Below are 13654 nucleotides of genomic sequence, written 5' to 3'. Positions count from 1 at the left end.
CATCTGTGGGATGTGCTGGACAAACAAGTCCGATCCATGGAGGCCCCACCTCACAACTTACAGGATTTTAAGGATCTGCTGCTAACATGTTGGTGCCAGAAACCGCAGCACACCTTCAGAGCTCTTGTGGAGTTCACGCCTCGAAGGTTCAGAGCTGTTTTGATGGCACAAGTGGGATCTGCACAATAGTAGGCAGGTGGTTTTAATGTTGTGTGTACGTGTGTGTGTGTGTGTGTGTGTGTGTGTTTGTGTATACTGTATATAGGTCATACGTAAATCTCTTGCATGTTTTTCTCTCAGTATGCCTGTAATGTATATTTCACTGTTCCACAGTTAACGTGGTGTCCTGAGCAACGCAGTTCAGTCTAAAGGACTTAATGTCAGATGGCCACTGAGTGTCTGCTTTATTCAAACCCCACCTTTACAACATCTCCACCCTGTCAGTCTTGTTTACATATCGTCACTGCTGGACTTTAGCCTACACACAGGTGGGGAATTCATATCATTTTGTATTAGGACGTGTGTATGCGTGCGACTTGCACGCTCTCCTCATAAACCATTGATGTTAAAGACTTATGTATACATAATTTTTTTTTCCCCTTTTTATAATTTAATGTTCTATTTTCTATGGTGTGAAAGTAGGGTGTCACACTTGCTGATATATCTTTGGGTGTGTGGGTACATCAGGAAAAGAAATGTTTGATCTCTGTACACAGTCAGATACAAAGTCAAACAGTACATAGACGAAACTGGGCGCACGTGTGACATGTTCATATTAGAGTGATTAGTAATCTAGGCACAATATCCGTCACTGATCTTGAGGATATGATTAGCAGCAAATCAAAGCCACTTCAGTCTTGTTTCAGTGCTTTTCTATTTTAAGTGCAATACAGCTGAAAAAAATTCATTATGAATCTGACAAATGGGCTTGCTTTTGTTTTTTTGGTGAAGTTTTTGTGAAGTTGTGTGAAGTGCTATTCCTGCTTTATCTTTTAGAGAATTGACAGTTGACCGTGATCTTAGTTCTGCGAGCTTTGTTCGGTTTTAGGTTGCTATGGCCTAATGGGTTTAGCAACACTAATGTGTAAAACTGACAAAGGAAGCACATTTAGCCTACAGTTTAGCCTATTTTATTCTGATGTTTTCCACGGCATCACATGAACGCAGTAGAAAAAGTGTAAAAATTTCAATTAAAGAATGTACTTTATCAATCAACACGAATAACTGGTAAACCAAACTATTTTATTTTATTCAGTTGTTGTGAGAGTTTTATGCTTCTGTTTTCATTTTTATATTGTTTACTAACATTTGATGGGGGTATTCTTTGGAAAGAAAAAAAACGAGTTTTCTCTATTTTTCACACCTTCCTTAATTAATTAGCATTAGCTGTTATCACATATTGCATGAAACATCTTTTATCAACTTTTATGTACTTTTATGTACTTCATGTTTATGATCTTGTGATGGTTCCCTTCTCAAGGGTGAAGTAGAATAAATGGTTTATGCTTTGTATTCCATACTGTCCATTTAAACTGAAAAAGAGATGAGTAGTTAGTGCAGTTCGAAAATGATTTATATTTGCAAAAACTATTACGATTATCAATGCAAAAAAAAAAAAAAAGCAAAATAGGAAAATTTGAAATGGGAAACATTTGACAGATTAATATAAAAGATGATTTATTTGGAGCACAGTTGATATTTGATTTAAATAAAGCTTGCCTTTCTTTACTCAAACTTTGTTTAAGATCGACTGTAATGCTTCATAACATCAGTTTGTGGAAAGCATTGGGAGGAAACCTGAATTTGGGACTGATTATTAATCAGTCTGATTATTAATGATTGTTTAATTTAGATTCAGTGTCTGAAATGCTATCAGCGGTTTGAGACTTAAAGATTATCAGTTGTTATCTAGTTCCATTTTGTTTGCTTTGTATTTTACATTTTTTGTTATTTTTGTTACTTTTTTTTATTCTAGTCCAGTTCCCTTTGTACTTTTTATTGCTGTAACTAGATGAAAATCACCAATCCCACAAACCTGTACACTAAACAGAAGTACAAATACTCGAGCAGTTAAAAAGGACACGATAAAGCAAATAAATAAACTGTGAAAACATCCTCTTTTTTTTCGTCAGTTAATACATGTTCGTTTTAAGATTAAGAAAATTAAGGAATTTAAATAGTTTGTATATGTGGATACAGAGAACAACATATTACTGTGCACAGAAAAACATATTACCAACCCAATGCATGAATAAAACATTTCTGCCTATTTTTTGTTGTTGTTGTTGTTGTTGTTGTTAATCTTAAATTGGGTTAAAAGTTAAATTCAATGGAAAACTATTAGCCATTTTGTGGTTTCTGTACATAAAAAAGGTTGGGGTTTTTTCCTCCTTTGTTTTTTTGTAAAAACTTTTTACAAAGAAAGTGTCCCATGTTAAATAAAAAAGCCCCAGGCACCAGCACGTGATCTACATGATATCATTTATTATCCATCATTTACACACTGCAGCTGCTGTTTTTGTTTATTAGTCATGAACACATGCCTTTATAGATGTTCATCAGCCTAGAAACAAGATGCTTATTCGTGAAACAGCCGTTGATTTCAAACAGTGAATGTCCTGCGCTGCGTTAATTATTAATCAGATATACTCAGAGTCTGGCTGCACCCCTCCAGATCTCCCAGATAAATTACACAGGATTTCCATTTGAAGCTTGAAATAAATTTCAAGAATGGCTTTATAGTACACATGCTAAATGTCCATTATAAAAAGATAACTTGCTACTCATGAAGACCACTGAAAGGTTCACATACACACTTGTACACATTCTCTATGGGCAATGAAATAAAAAATGCGGGAGTTAAGAAGTTGAGTAAACAAACAGAAAAAAAATTCAGTTGGTATTATTTGTTACTCATGCCTTCTTAGTTGAGATAAGTTGTACCTTTGTGGCCATCAGAGCCAACATTTGTTACTGTCATCACTGTAACTAGATCAAATTTAACAGATTCACAAAACATGATAAGATAATATAACTGCTACCACTGCATTCACTAAAACCATTTTTTATAGGCATAAACAGGTATATTAAAGGATAAAGACTCACCACAACCCAAAGGCAAGAGATTGTAGTTTACAGTTCTTACAGTCCCGCCTTAGCCATCTATTTATCAGTGATATTAAAACCTTTGCAGTGAGTAGAATAGCTATGATCCTGATACAGTATGTGAGGCAAGAGAATTGGAAATATGAAACCATAAAAGTTTCTAACTATAAAGGATTTTCCCCCTTACTTTTTCATCACATTTCAGTGTTTTTAAAACCACTGTGTATATGTAGTTTTAATAGTTTTAAGTCCTTAAGGATTTTTTGGGGGGGTGATTTTTATTAATGGATATTTCAAAGTATTAAGAATTGGTGATAGTTAGCTGTAACTATCGTAGTTTGAAGCTATAGTTAGTGAGAAGGATATTGTCATGGCTTTAAGCAGATTCAGTTGACTACAACCTACAGGTAGAGAGGAGGCGGTGTTATTTAGGGTTTGTTTTAGTTTACAGAGTTTATCTAAAAGCAGATCAGTTTATCTTCATTACAACTTACAGTACAATGTTCTTTTTTGTTGTTGTTGTTGGGGTTTTTCTTCTGTTTTTGGTCTTGTATGGAAAATTTGCTGCACTTACAGTTAGTTACTTTATGCCACATGGAAGCTTATGGGAGGCACTTAAGAAATACAAAAAACAAAAATAAACTAGTTTTCAATTAATGTTTTACCTGTTTAATTTAAGGGAAAATATTTCAGTTTGTGTTAGTTCATGTGTTCTGTTCCTGAAGTCCATAGTATTTTTCACAGCATTAGTAAAATTTAATGTATTTTACTTCATTTGAAATTTCCCCTTTCATTCTATATGTTTGTTTGTTTGTTTTTTTTAGCTTGACCAATTATTATTTACACCACCCTTAGTTATTATTTATTACAGGAGAATAAATCTAGTGTTGGAGCCACAGTGAAATACTAAAGAATTTTTAGATGATCGATTTCTTTTATTTTACACCACTTGCAACATAACAAATGAAAAAAGGAAGAAAAAAAAACGGAAATTTAGCCTTCCTTAATCTGCTGTTCTGATCACAATGCTGTGAAACTCAATATTAAATTTGCTCTTGGGCAACTAGTACGGAAGGGAATGAGATCAATCCACAAACACATTAGGATTTTTAAGAGAGTTTTGATCATGATCATTCATTAATATCATTAATAACCTTAATAACGGCTATCCTTTAAATCTTAGTGAACATGTTGAAAAATTAGAGGGAGCAACAGAATCGTCAGATAAAGTTACCTTTAATGATTGCTACTTTCTTACGTGCAGACGAGGAGTAGCAGTGTTGTGACTGGAGATTAACATAGTGAAGAAACACACACACACACACACACACACACACACACACACACACACACACACACAGAGTAAATAGGGCAGACTGAATCCACTGTGCAAAGCTGTTGTCACCTTTTATAACAATATGTGAAGGACCAACAGAAAATGAGCAGGAGTAAGGAACAATGTGCTAAGCGTTCATTCAATATGACTCCCAAAAAGCACATTAAAAGCTGGCATGTAGCTTTTTTTTCTGAATTTACATTTATACTGCATACAAATTACTCAAGCTCATTCTGGGTATCGTGATGAACTACACAATGACATTCGTTCTATTTTGTTTTGTTTTTTTTTTGTTGTTTTTTTAACATGATCGCAATACTGTCCAAATGTGATCCTGCATTTGTGGTGAACAGTAAACATGCCCCAGTAACAGACAGTAAAAAGTCAGTTATCCAAAGCCTGTGGACAGAATTTGAGCTAATGAATCTTAACACCTTTAACCGCAGTATTGCACTGGTGCAGGTTTACGGCATGTATGTAGACGGTGCAGTGCATGTTGGGTTATTGTTCCATTTCCATTCTAATATTTACACATCTCGTTATTTCAGCTATTAAAGTTATTGTGAAAGAGGGACATGTCCAGGACGATGTTTAGTTGCCCCCCCCCCATATATTTAGGATTCTTTTATAGCCAAAATGTTCATTTAAAATAAGGTAAAGCTATCTTTGGTCACAAAGTAATAAAAATAGGAAAACTTCACATCAACAAAAAACATTCTAGCACACAAATCTTTCCTTTTTTGCAATGGAGGAAAAAAAATTAACATTAATAAACACAAAAAGAAATGGGTCGGGAACATGGGAAGTCGCTGTCATGGTGATAGTGAGAGACAAAGTGACGAGGATATGGGTCACAATCTGATCTATTCTGTCAGGGTTTTTGGGAGCGCAAATAAATGAAAAGGTAATAGAAAATCAGTCATCTGTGTCCTGCTTTTCCTCTCTCTCCACCAACTCCTCTGCCTCCTCCTCCTTCTCCTCCTCCACTTCCGGTGTGCAGTAGCGTTGGAGCAGTTGGTGTAGGTGCTGCTGCAGGTCGTCAGGTTTTAGGGACTCCGGTGTGTCCTCCATTCGCTCCAGGTGGATGTGTTTGCTCTGGCCGTCCCTCACTACAGTCTTCTTCTGTGTGCATGTCTTATGCATGCGGGTCCTGCAGATAGATCGGCACAAAGAAAAGTGAATATACTTATATGAGAGTATTTAATCTCATCAGCATTCCATCGCTCTCCATTTTGACCTTTTCCTGTATATAATCTGAAAACATACAAAATACACTAGTGAAGTTATCGAGGCACGTCGTTACATACACATTCGTAAGGTCACAAAAGCCAAGCAATATTAGGTTGATTTTACCATGCTGGTGTTAACAGGCTACAAACATATTTGTTTATATTATCAGAGCTTTCATTTTATTTCTAAACTGAATTCTGACATACAATATCTATATTTTTGTTAGTAAACCTAAAGCTAATGATGTTTCCTGAGTGAAGCTTTTAAAAAGTACTTTACTTGACACATCTTATGCAAGCATGCTTAGCAGGTATTAAAGATCAGAAAGTTATACTGAGGTCTGCAATCTGTTTTCATGCCACATTCTGCAAGTTATATTCACTCAAGATGTTATGTTATGCTTATAAATCACACCAAAACACTATCCCAACCTTCTGATCATAGATCCATCCTCCTTCATGATCTCTTTCTCCATTAAATGAGGCAGGAGCACATTGTCAAAGCCCCCTGCATAACTCAAAGCCTGGACATTATAGGACAAGTGTGAAAGAAAGCAGTTCAGAGTTTGGGGGATAAGTTTAAAAAAAAAATTTAAAAACTTTTTTATTTATTTATTTTGTTATATATATATATATATATATATATATATATATATATATATATATATATATATATATATATATATATATATATATATATATATATATATATATATATATATATATAAAGTGTTTACACTGAAGTTGGAAAGTCTGGGACAACATCGAATATCTGGGATTTTTTTTTCAGTTAAAATTGGAAATAAACAAAAGGGTTTAGAATTTTGAAATATTTAAAACCAAGAATGTATGTACTCAATATCTTGAATGTTTAATGTTCAAGATTCTGCACTATTTCTAGGTACCTATTTAAATGTAAGCAGGTTTGTAATATAGACCATGTTAACGGCTTTGTACAAAAGGCCAGATTTTCCTCATGTCTAATCTCTTCTATTAAAGCACATGTTCAGACGACACCCAGATGGATTTGATCTAAAATGGATAAGTACAATTTTTGCACAAACTTCTGGAGTCCATTCCAGCTCGAGTGCATACTGTAATTAAATCAAAAACAGGACATACCAAATACTATGAAACTCTGAAGAAACTTTTCACTCAAGTTGTTGTCAGTAATATAAATTGTTATGAAAATTGTTGTATTAAACTGGAAAAGAAGGCAAAAGAGAAGCATTTTTTTTCACTCACTAGACCCCATTGTATATAAATAGAGTATAAAAAAATAGTATAATAGTAACCTGTATGCGTATATATAAAGTCATGTGGAAAAAATAAGTACATCTCATGGAAATAATTGTTGTTGTTTTTTTTGACATATTTGGACAAGCAAACATTTGATTCTCTTTGAAACAGTGCCTATTAATAAAGTTCACACTATCAAATGACACGTAAAATGGACATTTTGTAGTATCTGTAACAATTTAAATTAACAAAAAACAGATCAGTCACATGGAAAAAGTAAGTAAACCCCTACATTTCTCACACCTTCAAATCCATAAAATTAGAATCAGGTGTTCAAGATTCGGTGCCAATGATTAGAACCTGCCTAGGGAGTGCAGGTGGAACCTATCTTATTTATACCCCTCTCATATCTAGTGTCTGTTCCCTTTGCTATTGAAGTGTGTGGTGTCATCATACCAAGATCTAAAGAGTTCTGTAAGGCCTTCAGGAAAAAAGGTCATGGATGCCTATATGTCTGGCAAGGGCTTTAAAATGATCTCCAAATTTTTTGAAATACATCATTCCACTGTAAGGAAAATAATCTATAAATGGCACAGATTTTAAACAACTGCCAATTTGTCCAGGACTGGCCTTCCCAGCAAATTCAGTCCAAGAGCAGACTGTCTGATGCAAAAAGAATTCTCCAAGAACCACAAAATTTCATCACAGGATCTGCTAGTAAGTCTTACAACTGTTGGTGTCAAAGTGCATGCTTCTACAATCAGAAAGAGATTTGACCTGCATGGTAGGCATGCCAGGAAAAAGCCTTTGCAAGATTACATTTTACCAATGAGCATTTGGCAAAGACCAGGCTTTTTGGAATAATGTGCTCTGGACGGATGAATCAAAGATAGAGTTGTTTGGCACAGACCAAAAACAGCTTTTCAGGAGAAGCACCTCATACCAACTGTGAAGCACTGTGGTGGAAACGTTATGGTTTGGGGTTGCTTCTCTTCCTCAGGGACTGGACAGCTTGCATTCATTGATTCAACTATGAATTCTGCATCATATCAAAGAGTGCTTGAAGATAATGTGAGGCTTTCTGTCCAAAAATTTAAGTTGAACTGAAAGTGGACCTTTTCAACAGGATAATGATCCTAAGCACACTAGCAAATCCAACAAGGAATGGCTCAAAAAGAAGAAATGGAGGGTTATGGAATGGCTTAGTCAATGCCCGGATTTGAATCCCATTGTTGTAGGGGGGTTTGAAATGGGCAGTACATGTAAGAAAACCCTCAAACATTTTGCAACTGAAAGAATATTGCATGGAAGAGTGGCCACAAATTCCAGCAAGCATGGTGGACAATTATACAAAACACCTACAAGTTATTTCTGCTAAAGGGGTCAATACTAGCTTCTGAGGCCAAGGGCATACTTACTTTTTCCACAGAAGAATATCACATCTATTGATATTTCTGTTGAATAAATGATTGAACAGCTCATTTCCATAGCATATTCTACATTTATATGTGTATGAGGATCCCTCTAATCCAAGAGCATATACACGCATAGAAAGCAATGCAGCCTTTAAAAAACCCTTGAGGATCCCTCTAATAACTTTAACTAAATGGTTTCATCCTGGAACACTCTATATAGAATCTTTAAGTGTCCCTGAAGAGCAGGAAACTTTGGTCCTAGAGAACCTCTGTACTGTATATTTAGCAAAACTGGCTTCTCCAAAACCATGGTTGGAAGCTTGTGCTAAAGAGGGACAAGGCGAACAACCTTTAGGGCTTCTAAATTTAACCCTTTTTTGTTAGAGTGATGTTTTCTGATATCGTCCAGTTTTAAGTTTTGGGAGGGAAATAGTACTATGTTAAATTATTGATGATTGAAATGATAGAAATCACAGAATTGTTTCACATAGTGCAAAGCTGTGTTGTAACACATTTTACAGATTGCATCTGATTAAATGCCATAAAATTCAGCTGTGAACCTTTTCAAAGTCATTTTTTGCCGAAGGGAGGTCTGCTGACAACAAGGGGTCGCCAGTTTGCTTTTCCATCCTCTCACCCTGCACCACCATGGTTTTGATGACCTTGCTTACTTTACGACCTTGGGCATTCTCTCCTTCAAACTCAGAGGCTGTTGCAGGAACTGGCTCAGAAAATGTAACCTGAAATTCAACCTATTTTAGTTCAAATGGCAGACCTTATCAAAGCTTTTTCAAGACAGAAAATATGTTCTGAAAACACACACATACCTCGGTCTGGTCTCCAGCACTCCTTACTACTGTTCTTTTCACCACTTTGGAAAATCCATCAGCATCATCTACAGTGATAGCTTCTTGCTGAGCTCCCTCCACCATCACTTCTTCACGCTCTACTCCGTCTGCAGACACATACTTACGGATGATTTTCCTTGTGATCTGTGTGAATGCAGCAAAAGACATAACAGCATCAGTATAGACAAAGGAAGGATGGAACAGGGAAAAAAAAAACAGACTGTATGCACTTTGGGATGGTACAATTAACATTAAAGTACCTTTATTCCAGTGTAATAACCAATGTAGCTACAGCACACCAACACATGAATAAAGAGTATTAAATAGGGAAATAATACTAATTGCACCATGTAGTTACCTGTGTGTAATTAAACACCTGAAGTGTTCACTGAAGTGAATAAAATAACATAAAAAAATGCTTTGATACCAGAACTGATGTGATAAAAATCAGAAAGATAGTAGGAAGTCTTACAGGTCAATACAAAAGAAAACTTAAAATAAAGTTAGATGTTGGGGCAGAATTTGTCTTATTATTTTTTATTTATATGCAATTAATATTTGTATATTTTTTGTATGTTGCATTTTATTCCTCCAATGGTACATTTGTAGTTTCACCAGAATCAAGGCACTGTAATATAAAAGTATTAATTTTACTCCACACTAAAATTAGTACTATTAATTAATTAACCTTTTTGGTGACTATGTTTCCATGCTCATCTGTGTATTGCTCCTCTGTCACTGTGTGAGGGGAAATTTCTGGAAAATCATCTCCCTAGATAAAAGCAAAACACTAAATATCAATGATACTAAACAGAACAAACAGAGTCTGTGTGTAGTCTAACATTTTATATATATTTGAAAAGCCCAGACTGCCTGATATATTAAAATTCACACAATGAATTAGTATGAAGTATGAAGATACGCAAGTCATTTGAGTCAATAAAATTTTTAAAAACACTTTAAAAATGAGAATGTAACTAAAATTAAATATTTTATTGACAGATGTTGTTAGTATTTACCACCTACCAGTTTCTCTAATGTACTTTATTAACACCAATAGGTATACACCCACCTTATTTCAATGTTAACCATGATCAATATTTTGCAAACAGACCAGATGCAGCTAATGTACTGTAACAAAATGTAATGTCTTTGTGGAAAGCACGCCAAAAAAAGTGGCCTTGTCTCATGTATGGCCAAGTATGACATAAATGATATGTTTCCAGATATATAGATAGTGTATATAGATAGAGTGCAAAGCAAATGTGACTTATGTTATCTTTAAACAAGTCAGAGTTTAATGCAAAATCAGTCCATCCACAGTTGTTCGCACATCTAAACAAATACCTGGATTATAACTCTGCGCCGTACCACTCGGGTGGTCAACACCTCTTCCTCTGAACTATCCGACAGCAAGCCTAGCTCCTCTGCTATTTCCTGAGTACCCAAAATGTGTCATTGTTATGAGGGAAAAAATAATATATATTCTTAAATACTTGCATGTCACACCATGCCAAGCCAATGCACTACACAGCTTCTGTTTTACCACTTTTTGCATTTCATGTTAGCGGGTTGCTCTCATTGAGCCTCATTTATCAAGCTGGATACAGACACATTTATTCTTAAATTGTTTATACAAATAACACAAGATTTGGCATTCGTGAAAAAAACTTTCCTGTCCTACTCATGCTCTTGAGTGTGTGAATTTACGCATAAGAACACTAAACATTTACACACAACTTAAAGACGGATAAATGAGGCCCATTTTTAGTATTTTCTCTTTTCATCAGCTTTATTTTAGACAAAATACTGGATAAGGATTGTTTAATGTTAATATACATTACTGTGGAATTTTAGGCTGTTATGCACAAAACAGGCAAAGGATAATAAAAAAAAAGGCAGTAATCAAGTTCAGAAGGTGAGTTTGGTGAGAAAGTCATTCACATGAATTACATTTAAGCTCCTCTTAAAATCGAAATTAGTGTATTTTGTATGAGATGCCTGTAGACACAAATAAGACCGCATATATATTTAGAAATTTAAATATGTGTTTGATAGATATTCTTTTAATTGTACTGGTAATGATTTGCACAAAATCAAATGCTCTCTAGAACACATTTGTCCTGCCCCTGTAAACAAACTGGGTAGGACAAGTTAGTATCAAACATGATCATTTATGTAGTTGTGGTTGTGCAGCTTCCTGCATGTTATTCACTTTCCAAATAATCCCTTGCTGTTGGGGGAAGATGGTTGGAGTTTATGTGTGTGTGTGCCTGCACTCATTCCCTCTACAGTTTAATATACAGATAATGAGTGTACATGTTAAACAGTGGTATGTGAGTGTATGTGAGAGAGAGAGAGAGGGATATGGAGAGAGAGATTGTCCAAAAAGCTTGTTTCTTGATAGTTTTATTTTACCACCTATTGTCAAACTGCAGTCCTTTCCCTCTCTCCCGTGGATGGCCTAATTCTCTCACTGCCCAATCAATCCGAGGTACCATGGTAGGAAGTCTATGCTCTACGGTACAGAATATGACAAAGTTGCAGTGGGCAAGTCGGTAGTGCGGCATCCTGTTCAAGTGAAAACAAGCTGTATTTAAATTTATGGCATCTGATTTAGCTGCTTTGCTGAGCCACAGCTGAGTCTTGTTTAATTTGGCATGAGGTGTGGCATTTCTCTAACTGGCTGTTGTGGAAATCAGTCAAGCTCTTCAATCTCATCCCCTCCCTGCCTACCTGTTTCAAAAGGAAATAATTTGGATAACGTAATATGGAATAAAATCAGGCCCTCATAGTTTTTCATGGGCACTTTCTCTGTACTGAGTAGTTATGTGTCATCCATCAATGTTGCACCACTCAGATGTCAAATTTGTGCATGCTAATAAATATATTAAGAAAAACGTCACGTTATGAGCAGGTCAGTATGTTAAATTCACTCATGGCACAGCTACACTCAACCTGGCAAGCAAACTGTTCAAACTCTAGTTTCACTCATGCTCAAAGGCTTACCCTTCCTAGAGAATCATCGTCTTCATCATATTGGCCTCCCTGCCTTGGAGGTAGCTCTTCAGCATAGGAGTGCTCACCTGCATACCCATAAGGATATGCTATGTCTTCATCATGCTCACCTACAGATTCAGATTCATCCTCTGGTTCAAGAACAATGGGCAAATCAATTTCCTCACTTCCCCAGGATACTGGCCTTGGGCTATCTTCACTGTCTAATTCTGACTTTTCTGTTATTTTGGGCGTGGCTGACAAATAGTCATAGGCTGGAGTGTTTGGTAAAGATAGGGATTCTTCAACATGGTAAACAGTCTCAGAATCAAAGAGTTCTTCTGATTTCAGCTCTGGTTCAGATGCATCTGAAAAGGTTTGTTGACAATCAAAGAACTCAGTATCTGAGTCTAAACTATCAGCTTGGACAGGCCTTGGCTTGGATTTCAGATCAACATCCATCAACCTCTCATTTTTAGATTGAGATATCTCAGATGAAGTAGGAGCCAAAGCAGTTTCCATGGACCATATTTCACTGGACACTAACTTTGGGTCATCAGTACTAAGTGGAGAGACTGTTTTCTCAAATTCAGAAATTACATGATGAAAACTCTCAAAACACTCTTTCTCAATGGAGAACTGTGAATTAGTAGATAGCTCTTGGTTAGAACACAATTCACTAGACACAGGTGTCACAGAACCCAGATCAGTGGGTAACATTCTACTGCCTAAAAATGGTGTTCTCACAGATCTTGACATCACATCTCTGCAGTCAGAGGAAGGATAACCTGAAATGGATACATTAGGAGTTACTGTCCTGTGAGATTGTTGGTGATTGAAGTGGAAAGGAGTTGTACATATTCGACATAATCCAGATGTTTCCTTTGGATGCTCAAGTGACTGATTGAGTGATATCATGGGACGTACATTTTCCAGATCATTACTAACAACTGTTCTTCCCTCAGGTATATAGTGTAGTGACTTTGGGTGACATATACCTTGTTGTATGTTACCTTCACTGGTCAAAGAAGACACATTTGCTTTTTGTTCTAAAATGGTCACAATGTCACCTTGGTTTTGGAATTGTGAGGAGTCTTCCTCACTGACACTGGTATTTTTATTTTTTATTTCTATATTCTGTTTTTTCAACTGAATGTCCTTTTCTGAATCTTTATCCTGCAGAGCCTGAAAGGTAGGATGAGCATGAAATCAGATACAGTCTTTATTACGCTATTTACATCAGATTCATGCAGACACATGCGCACTCAGGGTAATTGCACTATGTACTGAGAACACCAAATCACACAAGACTTGTTTTATATTCGAGAATTGTTTCATTTCACAATTAACCATGCAGGTCTTAGATATAAACCCTTTTGGAAGGTCTCAGAACATGTTAGATGGCATTCACAGAATTCACTATACTAATTGTACAATCCCTAAGGGTGAATTCACATTCTGGGTGAATCTGTTAGTGGATCAAGA

General features: G+C 35.8%; 2 protein-coding genes across 31 annotated transcripts in view; one reads left to right on the top strand and one right to left on the bottom strand.

Annotated features, from left to right (window-relative positions):
- The window catches only part of camk2d1 (calcium/calmodulin-dependent protein kinase (CaM kinase) II delta 1), an 87245-nt gene extending 85618 nt beyond the window's left edge, over positions 1–1627 (top strand). For all 8 annotated transcript variants that reach the window (XM_053681267.1, XM_047156767.2, XM_053681265.1 and 5 more), the window contains one exon: positions 334–1627. Coding sequence is in view for 4 of the 8 variants with exons in the window: in XM_053681265.1 (XP_053537240.1) it covers positions 334–337 (4 nt within the window). In the remaining 4 variants the exon portion in view is untranslated. The remainder of the gene's footprint in view (positions 1–333) is intronic.
- Positions 414–13654, bottom strand: part of ank2b (ankyrin 2b, neuronal) — a 175457-nt gene continuing 162216 nt past the window's right edge. For 18 of the 23 annotated variants that reach the window (XM_053681249.1, XM_053681245.1, XM_053681253.1 and 15 more), the window contains 5 exons: positions 9861–9944; positions 9152–9316; positions 8885–9064; positions 6103–6194; positions 414–5591 (listed from right to left, as the gene is read on the bottom strand). In XM_053681249.1, the coding sequence (XP_053537224.1) occupies positions 5357–5591; positions 6103–6194; positions 8885–9064; positions 9152–9316; positions 9861–9944 (756 nt within the window). In that variant the 3' untranslated portion in view covers positions 414–5356. Of the gene's footprint in view, positions 5592–6102; positions 6195–8884; positions 9065–9151; positions 9317–9860; positions 9945–10519; positions 10610–12181; positions 13355–13654 lie in introns of all 23 variants that reach the window. The other 5 variants (XM_053681241.1, XM_053681242.1, XM_053681243.1 and 2 more) reach the window with 5 other exon arrangements.

The sequence above is a fragment of the Ictalurus punctatus genome, chromosome 7 (assembly GCF_001660625.3).
Source record: "Ictalurus punctatus breed USDA103 chromosome 7, Coco_2.0, whole genome shotgun sequence".
Taxonomy (NCBI): Eukaryota; Metazoa; Chordata; class Actinopteri; order Siluriformes; family Ictaluridae; genus Ictalurus; species Ictalurus punctatus.
This window is presented reverse-complemented; position numbering and strand designations above follow the sequence as displayed.